The 17028-nt window shown below is 44.5% G+C and overlaps 1 protein-coding gene across 10 annotated transcripts in view; it reads right to left on the bottom strand.

Annotated features, from left to right (window-relative positions):
* Window positions 1-7164: 7164 nt before the first annotated feature.
* The window catches only part of LOC110070403 (anti-Muellerian hormone type-2 receptor-like), a 48252-nt gene continuing 38388 nt past the window's right edge, over window positions 7165-17028 (bottom strand). For 8 of the 10 annotated variants that reach the window (XM_072984820.2, XM_078382607.1, XM_072984821.2 and 5 more), the window contains 4 exons: window positions 15871-16031; window positions 14588-14735; window positions 11296-11432; window positions 7165-8479 (listed from right to left, as the gene is read on the bottom strand). In XM_072984820.2, coding sequence (XP_072840921.2) covers window positions 8351-8479; window positions 11296-11432; window positions 14588-14735; window positions 15871-16031 — 575 coding nt within the window. In that variant the 3' untranslated portion in view covers window positions 7165-8350. Of the gene's footprint in view, window positions 8480-11295; window positions 11433-14081; window positions 14197-14587; window positions 14736-15870; window positions 16032-17028 lie in introns of those variants that run through there. The other 2 variants (XM_072984824.2, XM_072984823.2) reach the window with 2 other exon arrangements.

Here is a 17028-nt window from a genome sequence, read left to right as displayed (position 1 = left end):
AATGAAGGTAGAAAGAATGAAAGAAAGAAAGAAAGAAAGAAAGAAAGAAAGAAAGAAAGAAAGAAAGAAAGAAAGAAAGAAAGAAAGAAAGAAAGAAAGAAAGAAAGAAAGAAAGAAAGAAAGAAAGAAAGAAATGATGGAAGGAAAGAAAGAAAGAAATGATGGAAGGAAAAAGGAATGAATGAAGGAAGAAATGATGGAAGGAAGGAAGGAAGGAGGAAAGAGAGAAAGAAGGAAGGAAGGAAACAAGAAAAGAAATAAAGAAAAAATGGAAGGAAGAAAGAAAGAAAAAATAAATGATGAAAGAAAGAAAGAAATTATGGAAGGAAGGAAGGAGGGAACGAAGAAAGAAAGAAAGAAAGATAGAAAGAAAGAATGAATGAATTAAGGAAGGAAGGACGGAAGGACGGAAGGAAGGAAAGAAATGATGGTAGGAAGTGTTACATATAGCACTGATGTTACCTGTGTCATGGGTTTGGAGGGAAAGTTCCATCCTATGGGGAGTGGAAGGCGGGACATCAGGAGGAGGGGCTGTACTGTATATATATGTGGAGCGTGTGTAGAGAAGTTCAGAAGCTGGAGGAGAGCTGAGAGAAGAAGCTGGTGTGGGAGTCTTTGTGTCAGACAGGGTACTACTGTGTTTCAGTCAGTACCAACCTGATAGGTTCAGGTGTCTGTATGGGTAGCCAGAACTGATAGGTTCAGGGTCTGTGCTTCAAGTTAAAAGTGTTCTGTGTGAACCAAACTGGTGTATGTATGAATGAGAGTAAGCCACGTTACTATATCTTATTCACCTGATCATTTTATTTTCCCTGTGTGTTGTTTTAAATAAACCTTATTCTTTTATTTGTTGAAAATCCATCCCTGGTCTGTGTGACTTCTTATAGGGAATGGTTGGTGGCAGCTTTCCTGTGCAGAAAATGAGATGCCCAGACCAAAGCTCCCAGTTCGTATCGGTCTGATGGAGAAACATGCAGGGGGAACTTTGCTGGCAGCTGGACAGATTCCCAGGGCTGTTCCAGGCAGTGGGCGTGTTGCACTTTGCATGAAGTGTGTGCAACTGTCTGAAGAAAATCAATGGCTGACTGAGGAAAATCAACAGTTGAAGGCCATGCTGGACAACTGTATGTGCAAAGGCACTCTCTTTAGATCTCCTGTGTCTACACAGCAAGGAGGTTTTGCCTTTGTATAGAGTTGGTGGTCACTGTTCCCATGTGGGGAGGTGGTTGGTCTTTCTGGGATTGATTCTGTATTTTTTTGACGGATATGCTGATTGCTGTTTCCCGCGTTGATATGTGCCATGTTCAGTGAACTGACCATCTTCAAAATGCTCTGGTCCATGGGGTCACGAAGAGTCGGACACGACTAAACGACAGCGACACCTTTTCTCCTTTTCTGATAAGATTGCAAGAGTGCAATTCTCCCGGACAGCTGAAGGTCAAAAGAAGAACACAGCTGCGCAGCCAAACCGTGTCCTCTCTCTTTTCCTCCTCTTTCCTAAGGACTAGAAGGAATGTACAGCTGGCCTTTATCTCATGGCATTCTTTTCAACCGCCCCCTCCCTCCAAGGAGCTGATATCTCCTTTGAGTTACACAACGACCCTTAGAGGTGTATGGATAAGGTTTGGCGTGTGTCATCCAAGTGTGCTTCTTGTGTGAATTTGAATTTGAACCCAGCTCTTCTTGTTTCATGTCTAACACTCAGCTACATTGGCTCTTTCCTTTATGGGGTGCAGTAATTTCAGTTAGGAATGAGATTTAGGATTAGTAGATTCATAGATTAATGCGCCATGAATCAACAGGGAAATATATTATGTTTGGGCCCCTTTGGGGTGTATTAGGCAAAGGAGTAAGATACATCAAGTTGACAGATGTTGTGATGTGTGTGTGGTTTTCACTGGAAGGGCTTATGTTCTGCTGTAGCAGAATCGGATGCTGTTCTTATGAGGGCAGAGTCTGCAGGCGGAGGCGGCACTTGGGGAAAGGATGCAGGAATGCCCCCTGCACCCCTTTGGTTCCAGGTGGGACAGGTAGGAGTGAACCTCAGGCATGTCCCAGGGATGTCTTTGGCCTCTGCTTCCCCCAGGCGGCTGATATTTCCTGCTGGCATTCCCACTGTTCAGGGTCCAATCAGTATGTTTATTTCAGTCATTTCCTCTAGGCACTGCTGGCTGTTGGTTTACATTCTTATTTGGCACAGTCACTGGGGAAGGTGTCAGAGGACACAGATAAATCCTTTAAAATTGCCCCCCTCCCTTAAGGGGTAAATAATGACTATGGAGCATTCATATTGACTGTAATGGAATTCCAGAAATCTGGAAAGTGTGAATTTTTAAAATTACAAATTCTGCATCTGGGCGGGGGGGGCTGTAATTCCAAATCCAAATTTTAGTGCTATAGCGTGCCTTTTTAAAAGTACTACAATGACATCAGCCTGCCTTTCCCTCTTCAGCCCCCAAAGGCCTTCCTTTGGCCAGCCTGACTTGACTTGTCAAACTCCCTGGTTTTTGAGACTTCATCTATTGTTTCCTGCAGTCTGTCTTGTCTATTTCTTTTCTCTTCCTGCTAGTATTTCCAACTGCCATTGTAAACTGCAAAAGCTTTAATGGCAGAGTGATAGTGTCAATCTCTTAAATAAACGTAATTACGACGTGGCAATGTTATTGTTCAGCATTTACCATCTCATAATAAATGCTTTCCAGTGATGAAATATAAAAATACAGATGCACATGGCCTTGCCTGCAGGCTTTGATTCTGAAGTGAAAGGTAGGAAAAACAGAAAAAAGAGGGAGACAAAAAGGAGAGAACAGTGGGAATGTCAGCAGGCAACACCAACTGCCTTGAGGAAGCAGAGGACAGGCAATTGGTCAACGTGCACTGCAAGCAGGAGGAAATGGACAGCATCTGTTTCATAAAGGATAAGACAGCATTTCATGGATCCCTGGAGAGCTGTGCACCTGCCATTGGTGGTGGAAGGAGGACGGCAGAGTCATACAAGCCAGCCTAAGTTAACATTGCCATATGCCATAAGGAGTGCCATATCAACCAGAAGGATTTCCTGGCACATTTATTTGTAAAGAAGTGACAGGCAGCCATCATAGTTCTCCCTCACCAACTGGGGGGAAAAAGATAGTCCCCTTGTGTGTGCTTTTTAGGGGATGAAGAAAGCAGTTTTGCCATGTTTGCCCCCCCCCCCCAAATCTTGAGCAACATTCCCTCCCTCCACTGTAATTTTATTTGTTAAAACAAAAAATTGGCTAACAAAGGTTTTGGGTGGGCTTTTTAAGTTGTTTTTTAAAAATAGAATTGGAGTGGTGGTCCTCCCTGGGACATGTCTGAGTGGGTGTGGGTGTGTATGGCGCTTGGACTGATGGAGATTGCCTGATCCTAAAAAACAGGGACCATGACCAGTAATAAATGCCCCTCCTCATCACTAGGAGCTCTGTGATAATGCTTCTGTGCACACAGAGAATGTGTTCCGACAGATATGGAGCAAACATTTGTCAGGGCACATGGAGAGAGACATAGATAACGTGTGCGGGGTTTAGATGACCACAACTTCACAGATTCCTGTTAACATCCATCCATAGCATAGAATCATAGCATAATTGAGTTGGAAGGGGCCTGTAAGGCCATCGAGTCCAACCCACTGCTCAATACAGGAATCCAAATTAAAGCAGGTTTGACAGATGGTTGTCCAATTTTCTCTTGATGCCTCCAGGCTCGAAGAGCTAACCATCTCCCAAGGCAATCGGTTCTGTTGTCATACTGCTCTAACAGTTATGACGTTTTTCCTAATATTCAGCCAAAATCCAGCTTCGTGTAGTTTGAGCCTATTATTATGTGTACATTTGCTCACACACACACTCATGGATGTATAGGAAAGGCAGCTGGACCAGATGGAATCATGGGACGAGTTGTTAGGGGCTGTGCTGCAGAATTAGCTGGAGTTTTTACGGATATTTTCAATCTATCCTTGTTGCAGTGTTCTGTCCCCACTTGCCTGAAGACATCTGTTATAGTGCCAGTCCCCAAGCAGTCAGCTGTGGTATCTCTCAATGATTATAGACCAGCAGCTTTAACATCTGTTATTATGAAATGTTTTGAGAGATTGGTGCTGGATTACATCAAGGCTAGTCTTCCACCTTCTTTGGACCCATAACAATTTGCATACAGGAGAAATAGATCTACTGATGATGCTGTGTCCATTGTACTCCATACTGTATTGAGCCACTTAGAACAACAGGGAACTTATGCGAGGCTGTTGTTTGTGGATTATAGCTCTGCTTTTAATACCACTCTACCAAATAGGTTGTTTTTTAAAACGATCAACCTGGGATTGCCTCAGGAGATCTGGATGTGGATAAAGGATTTTCTGACAGAGAGGCTACAGTCAGTAAGGATGGGATCTCACCATTCTTCTACCCTGGTACTAAGTACAGGAGCTCCCCAGGGCTGTGTGCTAAGTCCCTTCCTCTATTCTCTGTACACACATGATTGCACCCCGCTGTATAACACCAACACAATTATTAAATTTGCGATGATACGACAGTGGTGGGGCTCATAAATAAGAACAATGAGTCTGCTTATAAAAAGGAAGTACAAAGGTTGATACTTTGGTGTAAAGAAAATCATCTCACACTTTTCAGAAATCGCTGGGTTTCCCACAGCTGTCCGTGTGTCTGATGGTGACTGACCTCATGTTGCTCCCCTTGTCATGGTCAGATCACCACCTGATAAAATGTAACCTCACAATGGCTCTCCCCCTCGCAGGGAGCAGGGACCTATTTCTATGGTCCGCCCTCGAAGGCTACTGGATCCTGCTGGATTCCAGGATGTCATGAGATGGGTCACAGTGGACCTGGCTAGTGCTCCTGTCGACGCTCTAGTTGATAGCTGGTCTACCTTCGCAACCAGGGCTATAGACACAATCGCACCTAAACGCCCTCTCTGTCATAGAGCTCGGCCAGTGCCCTGGTTTAACCAGGAGCTTCGAGCACTGAAGCGACATAGGAGAAGGCTAGAGCGTAGGTGGAGGAAGAACCTGACGGATTATAATAGGATAGCTGTCAGGGTCGTAACTAACCTTTACCTGTCTAAGGTAAAGGCTGCTTGTCGAACTTACTTCGCTAACCGGATAAGCGAAGCGTCCAACCAGCAGGCGGAGTTATTCCGTATAGTGCGCGACCTATCCGGAACTGGTCTGGATGATAGGCCTCCTCCTAGTTTTTCACCTGACCAGTTTGCAGCCTTTAAAAAATTTTAAGTGGAGGCCATCTTGACGGGACCTCTCTCCTTTTCTGAACACAGTGAGTCGAGCAGAGATGTCCAGTGCTCCATCTTGCACGGTAACCCTTGACACTTTTCAGCCTGTCACACCTGATTCTGTGGCCAGAGTGCTTGACCGCTGTCGAGCCACCACCTTCTCCTTGGACCCTTGCCCGACCTGGCTAATCAAAGCAGCCAAGCCGATAACAACAGAATGGGCCACTGCAATAATAAATAGGTCTTTCCTTGAAGGCAGGTTTCCACCTGCCCTCAAGGAGACACTCATTAGGCCCATAAGAAAGAAACCTAATTTGGCGGCGGATGAAATTGGCAATTATAGGCCCGTCGCCAATGTTTCTTTCATGAGCAAAGTGGTCGAGAGGGTGGTGGCTGACCAGCTTCAGGCACATCTGGATGAAACAGATGTCCTGGATCCATTTCAGTCAGGCTTCAGGCCGTGCCACGGTACAGAGACGGCATTGGTCGCCCTGTATGATGACTTGTTGAGGGAGGATGACAGAGGTAAAATATCTTTGTTGGTCCTCGACATCTCGGCAGCCTTCGATACCGTCAACCACGGTAAACTCCTGGTGAGGCTCTCTGAGTTGGGTATCGGTGGCTTGACTCTGGCCTGGTTCCGTTCCTTCTTGGAGGACCACCCCAGAGAGTGCAGCTTGGGGAGAGTATTTCGGCCCCGTCGAGTCTCAAATGTGGGGTTCCACAGGGGTCAATCATCTCCCCAATGCTGTTTAACATCTATATGAGGCCGCTGGGTGGGGTCATCAGGGGGTGTGGAGCATTGTGTCATCAATATGCTGATGACACCCAGCTCTACATCTCCTTTTCACCAACTGCAAGTGATGCCATGCTGCATTGGCTGCCCATCTGTTTGCGCATTGACTTCAAAGTGTTAATGCTTACATATAAAACCCTAAACGGTTTAGGACCTTGATACTTGATGGAACGCCTGCTTCCACCTAGATCTACTCGGATCACCCGCATGAGCCAGGAGGTGAGGCTGAGGAGCCTAACGACGAGGGAGGCCCGGAAAGAAAGGACACGAAACCGGGCCTTCTCGGCGGTGGCTCCTCGCCTCTGCAACAATCTCCCTCCTGAGATCCGCGCGGCCCCCACTTTGGACACTTTTAAAAGTCAATTAAAAACATGGCTTTACATTCAGGCCTGCCCTCCAGTTAATATCTGACTTTTCTTTATTCTCTCCTTATGTATTTTCTATTCTATTGTTGTATTCTGTTTATTACAATATGATTTATGTAATTGTCTGTGTTTTTTATATTATTTCACTGTTTTTACTATATTGGAAGCCGCCTAGAGTGGTCTTTTAGACCAGATGGGCGGGGTATAAATAAATAAATAAATAAATAAACAAACAAACAAACATCAAAAAAACTAAAGAACTCAGAATTGATTTTCGGAGGAAGAGAAATGTACATTTACCACTGTACATAAACGGTGAGGGAGTGGAGAGAGTTGGTAGTTTTAAATTTCTGGGTACTTACATCTCAGAGGACCTCTCATGGACTATAAATGCCAACATGCTAATGAAGAAGGCACAGAAGAGGCTGTATTTCCTGAGAATGCTCGGGAAGTTAAATTTATCTCAGCATTTACTTCTGTCATACTATTGTAGCACCATTGAGAGTGTCTTAACCTATGGCATTCTGGCATGGTTTGGGAGTAGCTCTGTAGCGGACAAAAAAGCTCTACAGAGAATCATTAAAATTGCCCAGAATATCATCGGGCTCCAGCTACCAACCCTGGATGACATCTTCACATCCCGCTGTCTGAGGAAGTCACACAGCATCCTGCTTATAACTTTTTTGAACTGTTACCGTCTGGCAGAAGATATAGAACAATTAAGACTCGGACCAAACGTTTTCTAAATAGTTTTTATCCCAGAGCTATAATTGCAATTATTAATGAGCATAAAGACCACCAGTAGTGAATAATTAGTTGGACTGTGTTACTTGGCCTGCAGTGTAGATGTTTGTATTTTTAGTGGGGGACTTTTAGTGGGTGGGGAGTGTTTTGGGAATTTTATGTGTGTGCATGTGTCTGGTCTCTGGGTGTCTGTGAATTTCGTTGTATGGTTATACAGTGTATATACTTACAATGACAATAAATTATTATTATTATTATTATTATTATTATTATTATTATTATTAGTATTAGTATTAGTATTAGTATTAGTATTAGTATTAGTATTAGTATTAGTATTAGTATTATTAGTATTATTAGTATTAGTATTATTAGTATTATTAGTATTATTAGTATTATTAGTATTATTATTATAGGAAGCCACACACATGGGACAGAAGCAGCAAAGAGTACCCTTCACCCCGTCCCATACAGTCTACTTTCTCCCTGCCCTCTTTATTATTATTGTTATTCTTTTTTCGGTCTCTTATCCCATTTTTGTCTGTCTTCTCAAATGCCAAAAGCTTTCTGTGGCCTTGTTTGGAACTTCCAGTGTTCCTTTTGCTACACACTATATGCATATTTGCAAGCCTACTTTCACAAGCGTACTGAGCAGACACACATTTTGCTTTAAAGAAAACAGATCTTCTTAAGGGAGTGAATTCTGTTCCCAGAACAAACTTCTGCTTCTAAGCAGCAGGACTTTATTCATACCCATTCCCAGGTATGGCCGACTGTGTTCAATCAAACTTACTCAGAGGAGAGTGAGCTTGGTATTGTTGCCCAAACCACAGAATACATGCAGTCCTGCCTTGTCCAGGCATCAGTTATCTTGCAGGAAGCAGTGAGATTAATCCAAGGGGCAAGAGCAAGGTGCATGGTGGAAACCTATACGCAACATGCAGATTAAGGTGATTCAGCGGCCAGAGTTCACGATGTGACTTATATGGACAGTATTTAAAGAAAGCACTGCAAACAAAAAACCACACCCTGGTCATTAAGATGAGTTCCAGGCAGGGTCCAACTAACAAACTGCTCCTGAGAGGACTTTTCCGCAAGGGGTCCGTGTTGGTTCTCAGCAAAAGGGAAAAAAGCTCTGCTCAGCCAAGGAAGCAAAAGCCCAACACAGAATGGACTTCAGCCTTCAGTCTTCTTGCAGCAGGTCCTCAGCTCCTAGCACCTGCAACCTTTCCAGGACACACTGGGCTTGCAGGCGAGCCTCCGGGTCAGGGTCCCAGCAATCCTCTAGGACCTCCTGCAACCCAAAAGCAACCTAAGGGAAAGCAAGGCAAGGCAAAGGAGACACTGGTCAGCAGCAGACAACGTGAAGTTCCCAGGAGGTGGGGATCCTGGGTGGCCAGATACACCTTGGCTAGTTTAACAGAATTAAATGATTCTCCAACATCTTGATTTGGGGGGAACTCATCTGCTACATCACTCTGTCCTACACATACAACTCTCAACCTCACCTCTGTGGTGAGCACCATGGTGACTGTGGGTCTCTGCCCCTCGCCCCTGGAGGGTCAACAATGGGCTCATCAACGGAATGGCAGGCAAAGCAAGTGCAGGCACCTCTTGCCTGCCACACCTATAGGTCAGAATGAGCAAGTAGTGGGTGTAAGCTAGGCAACCCAGGGCCAAAGGGCATGTTCTAGATAGCTAGTCATTGCAAGCTAAAATCCATGAATGTTTAAGACACAAGGTTCAAGTAGACCTTTGTAACTGAGCAGTCAACTTGCAGACAAAGCTTGTCTTCTCCTGAAGCCCAAATGGAAAAAAAAAACCACAAGCCAACTGGAAAACTTTGGGAGGTGTGAAAAGTTCCTGCAGTGAGACTCAGATACTCTCAGCACTTAAGGAATTCCCTTTTCTAAAGACTGGCTCTCTGTAACATATATATAGCATAGCGGAAGAGAACAAAAAATAGGTGAAGGTTGGGTTGTATGGCTGCGGAGGCTAAAGACCTTTCATGCAAGGAGCAGAATCAAGTACCAACATTTTCCCTCAGGGAGAATATCACTTCCAGTTGCAGGTGGTGGGGTGAACTGCAGGTAGTGTGGTCTAGTAGTCAGAGGGTTAGACTAGGGCTCAAGAGATTTGGGCCCATATCTCAACTGAGCCATAAATCGCGTCGAGTGACCGTGGGTCAGGTGCTCTCTGTCAGTCTTTCTGTAAGAAGGGTGGCAAGACTGACAGCCTTCCCACAGGTGAGCCACCCTCCTCTACTCTCTACCTGCTGAGGGGCATGAGACAATGAGCTCTGCAAATGATGTATGACTGGGGACTGGACTCTCTACCTTGTTGTGCTCAAAGCCCAGAATGAGATGAAAGACTGGACAGAGAAACCTCACCTGGGAGCTGGGAAATAGAGGGGAAAGACTTTATGGGAAAGGAGGAGCCAACAGGAGAGAAAGAGGAGGGATTAGAGAAAACCTGGGAAAGAGAAACAGGTAGAGGAAGAGAAAGGGCAGGAAAGAGGTGAGGTATAAAAGGAGAGGAGAGAGATAAAGGGAGCAGTTGGAGGAAGGAAAGGGGAACAGATATGCCCAGGGGGTCCTAGAGGACCCGTGGACTGGGAAATGGGCCACCTTCACTCTAACAAAGAGAGAGGCCGAAAAGATAGAAAATAGGAGAACTCCACTCAAGCTCCACTTACTGGGGGGGAAGGGAAAGACAAGAACAAAGGTGGTTGGAGAGAGCCGCCAAGGAAAGGGCCTGGGTTCAAGGTACAGTAATGGGGAGAAGACATGGAAAGCAGCTGAACCCAGGAAGAAAGAGAGATGTCCCAGGAAGGACAAGAGGGGGGTTATTCCAAAGGAGGGAATGATGGAAGGGGAGTGGGCTCATCACCCATGTTGTGCAATCCTGTGCACCTGCCAGCATCCACAACTGCATCCCTGGCCTGACTAGGAGACGTTTCCTGCGGTCAGACGTTAGGTCCAGAATAGATGCTTCAGCCATTCCAGATATGGAGTCTAGTTTCTTCACCTGTTACGATGAAGCCTTTGAGGCGGTGGAGAAGCAATCCCCCCCCTCTTTTTTGAATAAAAATGTTTATTGTTAAATCAGAAGAAGCCTCATCATCTCTGTGTGGGGGTGTGTGTGTGGGGAGAACTCAAAGACCTGGGGTGTTGGATCTGAACCCAGTCATACTATTCTACTCCATAGTGTTGTTGTGAGGAGAAAGATAGGTACGAAACAGATGCATCTTTGCCTTTAGAATATATAATGTAAAATAATTATACATTTTGTAACATTGAAAATAAAGTGTACTTTTCCTTTTGAAACCTCAGAAATTCAAATCCACATTAAGGCATCTTCAGCTGAAATTGGGGACCAAGCTACATTTTATGTTCACATAAATTGAAACAGTCTCACCTCATTTCTTAAAAAAGAGCTGCAAGCAGAGATTTTCTGCTCAAAGTCACAGCTTCCTGCCGCTATTTTTAGTTTGGCTGTTTTATTTTAATGTAGAAGTATAGTCATATATAAATCTATCTGATGTGTAATGTAGTCCAGTGTGCCTCTAGATTTAGTTATACTTGTGTTTCTTATTCTGCTGTGATATTGTACTGTTCTCTTTTTTTTGTATTAATTGTGTGGGGAGGGTTTCTTATGATGCATTGCTCTTTTGTTTTAATAATTTAACATCTGAAAAATACAATTGATTAATAAATAATGATGATGATGTGTCATGAAGCCAATTGAGAGCTATGATGACCCTTTTCAGAGCTTTACACGTGGAGAGTACTTAGAAGCGGTTTGCTCTTCCCTTCTTCTGTGGGTCGCCCTGGGGCTGTGTAGTTTGGCCAAGGCCACATAGTCTGGTTCTTCACCCAGGGCCCCACAGTGGGGAATTGAACCCCTGACCTCTGGCTTTACCTAAACCACTGAGCTCCCCAACCAACTCATTCATTAATGAGCTGGCTGGATTAAGGCCAAGTAAATTTTAAAATATTGTGAATTATGAGCTGCCAACAAGGTCCTTCCTGATGGCAAAAGATCCTAGAGATGGTGAAGTAACATTACAATCCTATACATATTTCTCAAAACAGAAGTAATGTTGAGATAAGCGAGCATAGGGTTCACCTGCCCAAAACTTTTCCAAGCTGTAGGAATAGCGGGCCTCTGCCTTTTCTCAACAGCTAGGCTCCACAATTCATTGTGTGTAGGGCTGCTGCCCAGTTCTGCTTCATAGGCCAGCTGGAACTCAGGGGTGGCACCCTCTAGGAAAGCAAAAACACAAGAGATTAAAAAGGGTGCGTGCGTGCGTGCGTGCGTGCGTGCGTGCGTGTGTTCTTTTGCCCCATATATCCACTGCCTGAAAGCTGCCATGCCCCATTTTCAGTTGGCAGCACCTTCACTACTTCAATATGCTCAACCTAATGTTTGCCGATGTCATTGTGGGACATTGAAACAGCTCTTTCCAAGCTGCCCACTGCTCACGAGATCCCCGGAAGAGCAGGTCTCAGAACAGGTGTCAAGGCAGTGGGGCCACATCAGTGATCTACAGAAATGAACACCGAAAGAGAGCAGCTAGTCTTCGTGGTGGGTTGCAGTACTTTGGCTTTTGCTGTGGCTGGAATAGATTAACATGGCTAATGCTCTGAAAACCATGACTTCAACCAGAGAAGAGGAACCCTAGAGGTGGGCGCACAGCCTTCTGCAGCAAGGTGGGAGCGTTTCCAAGCCACTACCTCCACCCCTGCTGCTTACCTCTGGAGCAAACAGTGACACCATCCAGGCCACAGTGTGCCACAACATCAGGGTGTGTGTGTGTGTGTGTGTGTCCTATATCAGCTCCATTAAATTAAATTATGTTGATAAATCATATGTACAAGAGAGTCAGGCCACACTGGCAGCACTGGGATAAAGCTGATGTTCCTGTTTGTGGATTGCACTACTTCAGTGATTTCTGGCAACAAACAAAAGAGGTCTATTGAAGTCCCCACATCCTGGAATTCTACAGGTCATTTTTTGCATTAACTGCAAAAATGAGCCTCCTGCCCAGAGGAACTTCCATTCCATATCTTTAAAGAATGTTTCTTTTTTCTTCAATTTCTAGCTTGATGCCATTTTAAAGATAAAACCCAGCTGGCAGGTACTGTATTTTACTTAGAGACAACCATACCAAGTGCTTTATGCACTGAAAATACACAACAACACACACACACACACACACACACACACACACAAAACGGTGCAATGCTACCCTTTGTGTGGCTTGTTCTCCTGCTCTTCCCACTTCAGGCCTCTGTAGAGCCACAAGCCGAACCCGCTGGGTTTCTGAGGCCAGGAATAGGGTTTCCTGTGGGGCCACAAGGGGCTGCGAGAGAATGGAGAAGCAGCAGGAGCGCCACCCCTGGATCCCAGCTTTGAAGCAGAAGGCAGGAGGGGGTGTTCAAGAGGGCACACTTTGTCCTAAGGGTGGGCTTGGAAGAATAGCTGTTCTTCCAAGAATAGCCGTTCTATGTAACCTTTTTACATGTAATGTGCACATGGGGCCTTTACTGCCACCCTTTGTGCATCCTGACTAGAGAGGGGAGTATTCCTATACGAATAACCCCATCTCTAATCCTGACATACAGTATTTGCAGATAGGTAGGATACAGATTTTTTTGGACCATTTGGGGCCATTTATTGAGAGCTTTGCTGCTGCTGCTGCTGTTGCTGCTGTTGTTGTTATTGACAAAGAAAAATCAGCTTATTTCTTCCCTTTTGAGGTGATAGACGTCCACTAAAAATGTTTCTCAGACAATCCCCCATAAATGTGCTTGTTTTTAGCCTCCACCGCCCCAAACCTGTAATATTAGCTATGCTAAGATGGATAAAAGGCTTCCAACATATGGAGAGGCCACCTTGATCCATATTTTTTTTAAATGAAGGTACTGAAGCCACCATCACCACCCCCAGCCTCCATTGGGTATATGGGCCCCTCCAGCCGGGGTCTGTCCTCTCGGCAGCCTTGCTTGTCCCTCACAATCATGGCAAAGGGCTCACCCGAGCAGCAGCATGGTGGACAAGGGGGCAGAGAAGACAATTAGTGGGAGAGGAGCTCCTTTTCCTGCTAATCTGATGAGCAGCAGAGATGAGTTTGAAACTGCAGGGGGGGAGAGGTGTAGCCCCCCCATCTCATCACCTCTTGATCCCAGGTTGCTCAGCTAACACTGGGAAACGGCTGCAGAGCAAGAGGTAGAAGGCCAGAGTCCCTGTCCCTCTTGGAGCCTTATTTTCCTCCCTCCTGAGCTGAACAGCACAGTGTGGCCTGAGGAGAAAGTGAATGGGGAGGAGGTAAGTCCTTCTTCCCTCTTCAGTTCCTCCCGTGGTGCTCGCTGGGGAAACAGCTGATCAGTCCTGAAGATTTTGTGTGTGTGTGTGTGTGTGTGTGTGTGTGTGTGTGTGTGTGTGTGTGTGTGTGTGTGTGTGTGTTTGTGCGTGTGTGTGTGTGTGTGTGTGTGAGAGAGGGGGGGGGTGGAGAGAGAGATTGATTTCTATGTGTCTGTATATGAATGGCTTCTTCCATTGTCCCAGGTCTGGCTTTTGACACACCAGCCTTTGACTCTGGCCTTATCCTCCGCTACTGTGGACAAGCAACCCAGCTTTCTCTCAAAGGAATACCTGTGGATGGGGGGGGGGCAAGAGTTCTCCCATCCTGGACCTAAAGCATAAATAATTAATCTCTGAGCTACTGTGCCAGATCTGCATCTGGATTCCAGACCTTATATCATAAAATGAAGGTCTTAATGATAAGTGATCGTCAACGTGAAACTTTTTCATGTGGAGTGTCTTTGTAACTTTTGTTTAATGTTGCTTTGATCTGTGATGCTGAATCAATAAATTAGAGTAAAACCACTGAGGACATGGGCGCGATGTGATTAGGTCTCCCAAATTTAAAAATAAAACATTTAATATATAAGCAACAGGGATGGGGGAATCATTCCTCTCTGTAGTGTCTTCCGGCTCTATTCCTCTTCATAAGCTGCTTGAGCTCTACAGAAGAAATAATAAAATTACCAGGGATGTTGGCAAGTCTTTGGATCTGAGTCCCAAGTCCAAGTCTTTGGTACCAAGTCTCAAGCCTGAGTCCCTTTTTAAAACAAGCTAGAAGAAAGGCAGGAGTAAGCTCCAAGTCGCAAGTCAAGGCCAAGTTATTGGGGGTGGGGGGGTGAGACCCTAGCCAAGTCACCAGTGTGACTTAAGTCTGATTTGACAGCAAGTCCTGTGACTCAAATCCTCATTCCTGAAAATTGCCTATATCATGATTGGCGAGCCTTACTCTTGTCAAGGGAAAGCATACACTGGGAGGAGCGGGATGCTGATTCTGGGTGTGTGTGGATGAACTGTAGGGATTGCGATGGCTCCTTCTTCTTTCCTTGCTTACCTGGGAAGAGTGCTGAACATCGCATGAACATTTCCCACAGCACCAGCGCCAAAGAGTAGACATCTGCCTGCCTCAATGCCGTACCCAAGTCTTTGAGGTTCAGGTTCCCATCCAGAATTTCAGGAGCTACGTAGTGTGGGGGCTCAGCCTAGAGAAAACATGAGTGAATAACGAGTGTTGCATTTACAGATTTCCTGCTTGGAACTGCTTACAGGCAAAATGCAGTTGCTTTGTCCAGGGCCAACCTAAATTCAGAGGTTCAGTGCAGTATCGAGAAGCTCTTATATGGTTACAGCTTACACCTGTTTCCTTCCTGGGCTGCAGCTCACATCATCCTCTAGCCAGCCTGGCCCTCTTTGGAATTGTGGGAGCCATTGTTAAAAGAGAAACTTTTCCAAATACGAGCTGCCTCTTTGGCTCCTGATAACAAAAGCCCAATACATCATTTCAAAGGGAACTGCTCATTGTGAAATCATAGCTACTAGAACAGCAAAGACTGGTCTGTGTTCAAAGTCTTTGACCCTTGACCCTGCATCGGAAGAGTTTTTACAATTTCACAGAATCATAGAATGACAGAGTTGAAAGAGACCCAAGGGTCAACCAGTCCAACCCCCTGCCCACAGAAGAAATCCACACCTAAAGCATCTCTGTCTCAAAAACATTCAGCAAAGGAGAGTCCTCACTCTTCCAACCCGAATCCATTCCAGGATTAAACAGTGCTTGCCAGGAAGAAGTTCTTCCTAATGTTTAGTCTGAATCTCCTCTCATATCATTTGAATTCCTTGGTTTGGGTCAGGATTTTTTCCCCTAATGTTTAGTCAGCATCTTCTTTCCTGTAACTTAAATCAATTGATTTTGGCCAATTGGTTGGTGTTTTTTGTTTTTGTTTTTAATCCTAGGTGTGTTTTCCTGGAAGCGGGCAGAGTCAGCTCTACCAACAGTCAGAACAGAGGTGGGGAAAGTTATTCTTTTCAGTTACAACTCCCAGATATTATGTTATTTACTATTTTGAGTGTATGTTTTGTTTTATTGCTATACACAAAGCATGCATTGTTTAAAGGCAATCCATAAATTATTCTAAATAAATAAACTGGGGTGTGACCTTCCAGATGTCGTTGAAGGGCACCTCCTAGCATTTCTCACCACCAACTATACTGGCTAGGAAGCTGCAATCCAGGAATATCTGACGGGCTGTCCTTTGCCCATTTGGAATCTCTCTCACATCTCTTGGTGCTCCTCCTCCTCCTCTAGGTGTCCCTTGTTCTTCTGCACCCCATAGATACCGTGCGAACAATGTGCTGTGCAGGATCCTCCCTCCAGTGCTTCAGGCTCTCCGTCAAAGTCACAGCAAGGCCAAAGTCACCAATGACAGAGGTCCCGTCTTCCCGTACAAGCACATTCTGGCTGCTCAGGTCTTGGTGGGCCACGCCAGGCTTATGCAGACCTAGAAGAAAGAACAGAGCACTAGCAGCCAAGCTCATTAGAGATCAGCTGCTTAAGCTCCCACATAATCTTAACAATACGATGAGCACTAGGGAGGCAGAGGAAAAGGAAGAAGGGGGCATGTTGCTCAGGGGCAGAATCCATGCTTTGTGTGCAAAATGTCCAAGGCCACAGACTTGAGCAAGCAAAGGGGAAAGGATCAGCTGCCTTCGGTCCTTTTGAAGGAGAAAGAAAAGAAAGGCAGAAAGAAAGAAAGAAAGGCAGAAAGGCGGAAAGAAAGAAAGAAAGAAAGAAAGAAAGAAAGAAAGAAAGAAAAGAAAGAAAGAAAGAAAGAAAGAAAGAAAGAAAAGAAAGAAAGAAAGAAAAGAAAGAAAGAAAGAAAAGAAAGAAAAGAAAGAAAGAAAAGAAAGAAAGAAAGAAAGAAAAAGAAAGAAAAGAAAGAAAGAAAGAAAGAAAGAAAGAAAGAAAGAAAGAAAGAAAGAAAAGAAAGAAAGAAAGAAAGAAAAGAAAGAAAAGAAAGAAAGAAAGAAAGAAAGAAAGAAAGAAAAGAAAAAAAGAAAGAAAGAAAGAAAGAAAGAAAAAGAAAGAAAGAAAGAAAGAAAAGAAAGAAAGAAAAGAAAGAAAGAAAGAAAGAAAGAAAGAAAAGAAAGAAAGAAAGAAAGAAAAGAAAGAAAGAAAGAAAGAAAGAAAGGAAAGAAAGAAAGAAAGAAAGAAAGAAAGAAAGAAAGAAAGAAAGAAAGAAAGAAAGAAAGAAAAGAAAAAAGAAAGAAACAAAGAAAGAAAGAAAAAGAAAGAAAGAAAGAAAAGAAAAGAAAAGAAAAGAAAAGAAAGAAGAGAAAGAAAAGGTCTTATTTTCCCCCAAAGCTGCCAGCAGGAGCAAACAAGGAGAAAAGAACTTGCAGCCCTCCAGATGTTGCTGTAATCTAACTTCTATTGTTGAGATGGGCCATCAAGTTGCTCCCCTTGTATGGTGTCTCTCACAGGGTTTTTGAGCTACT

The sequence above is a fragment of the Pogona vitticeps genome, chromosome Z, assembly GCF_051106095.1.
Source record: "Pogona vitticeps strain Pit_001003342236 chromosome Z, PviZW2.1, whole genome shotgun sequence".
Taxonomy (NCBI): domain Eukaryota; kingdom Metazoa; phylum Chordata; class Lepidosauria; order Squamata; family Agamidae; genus Pogona; species Pogona vitticeps.
The sequence above is the reverse complement of the archived record's forward strand: the minus strand, read 5'-3'. Positions and strand labels throughout refer to the sequence as shown.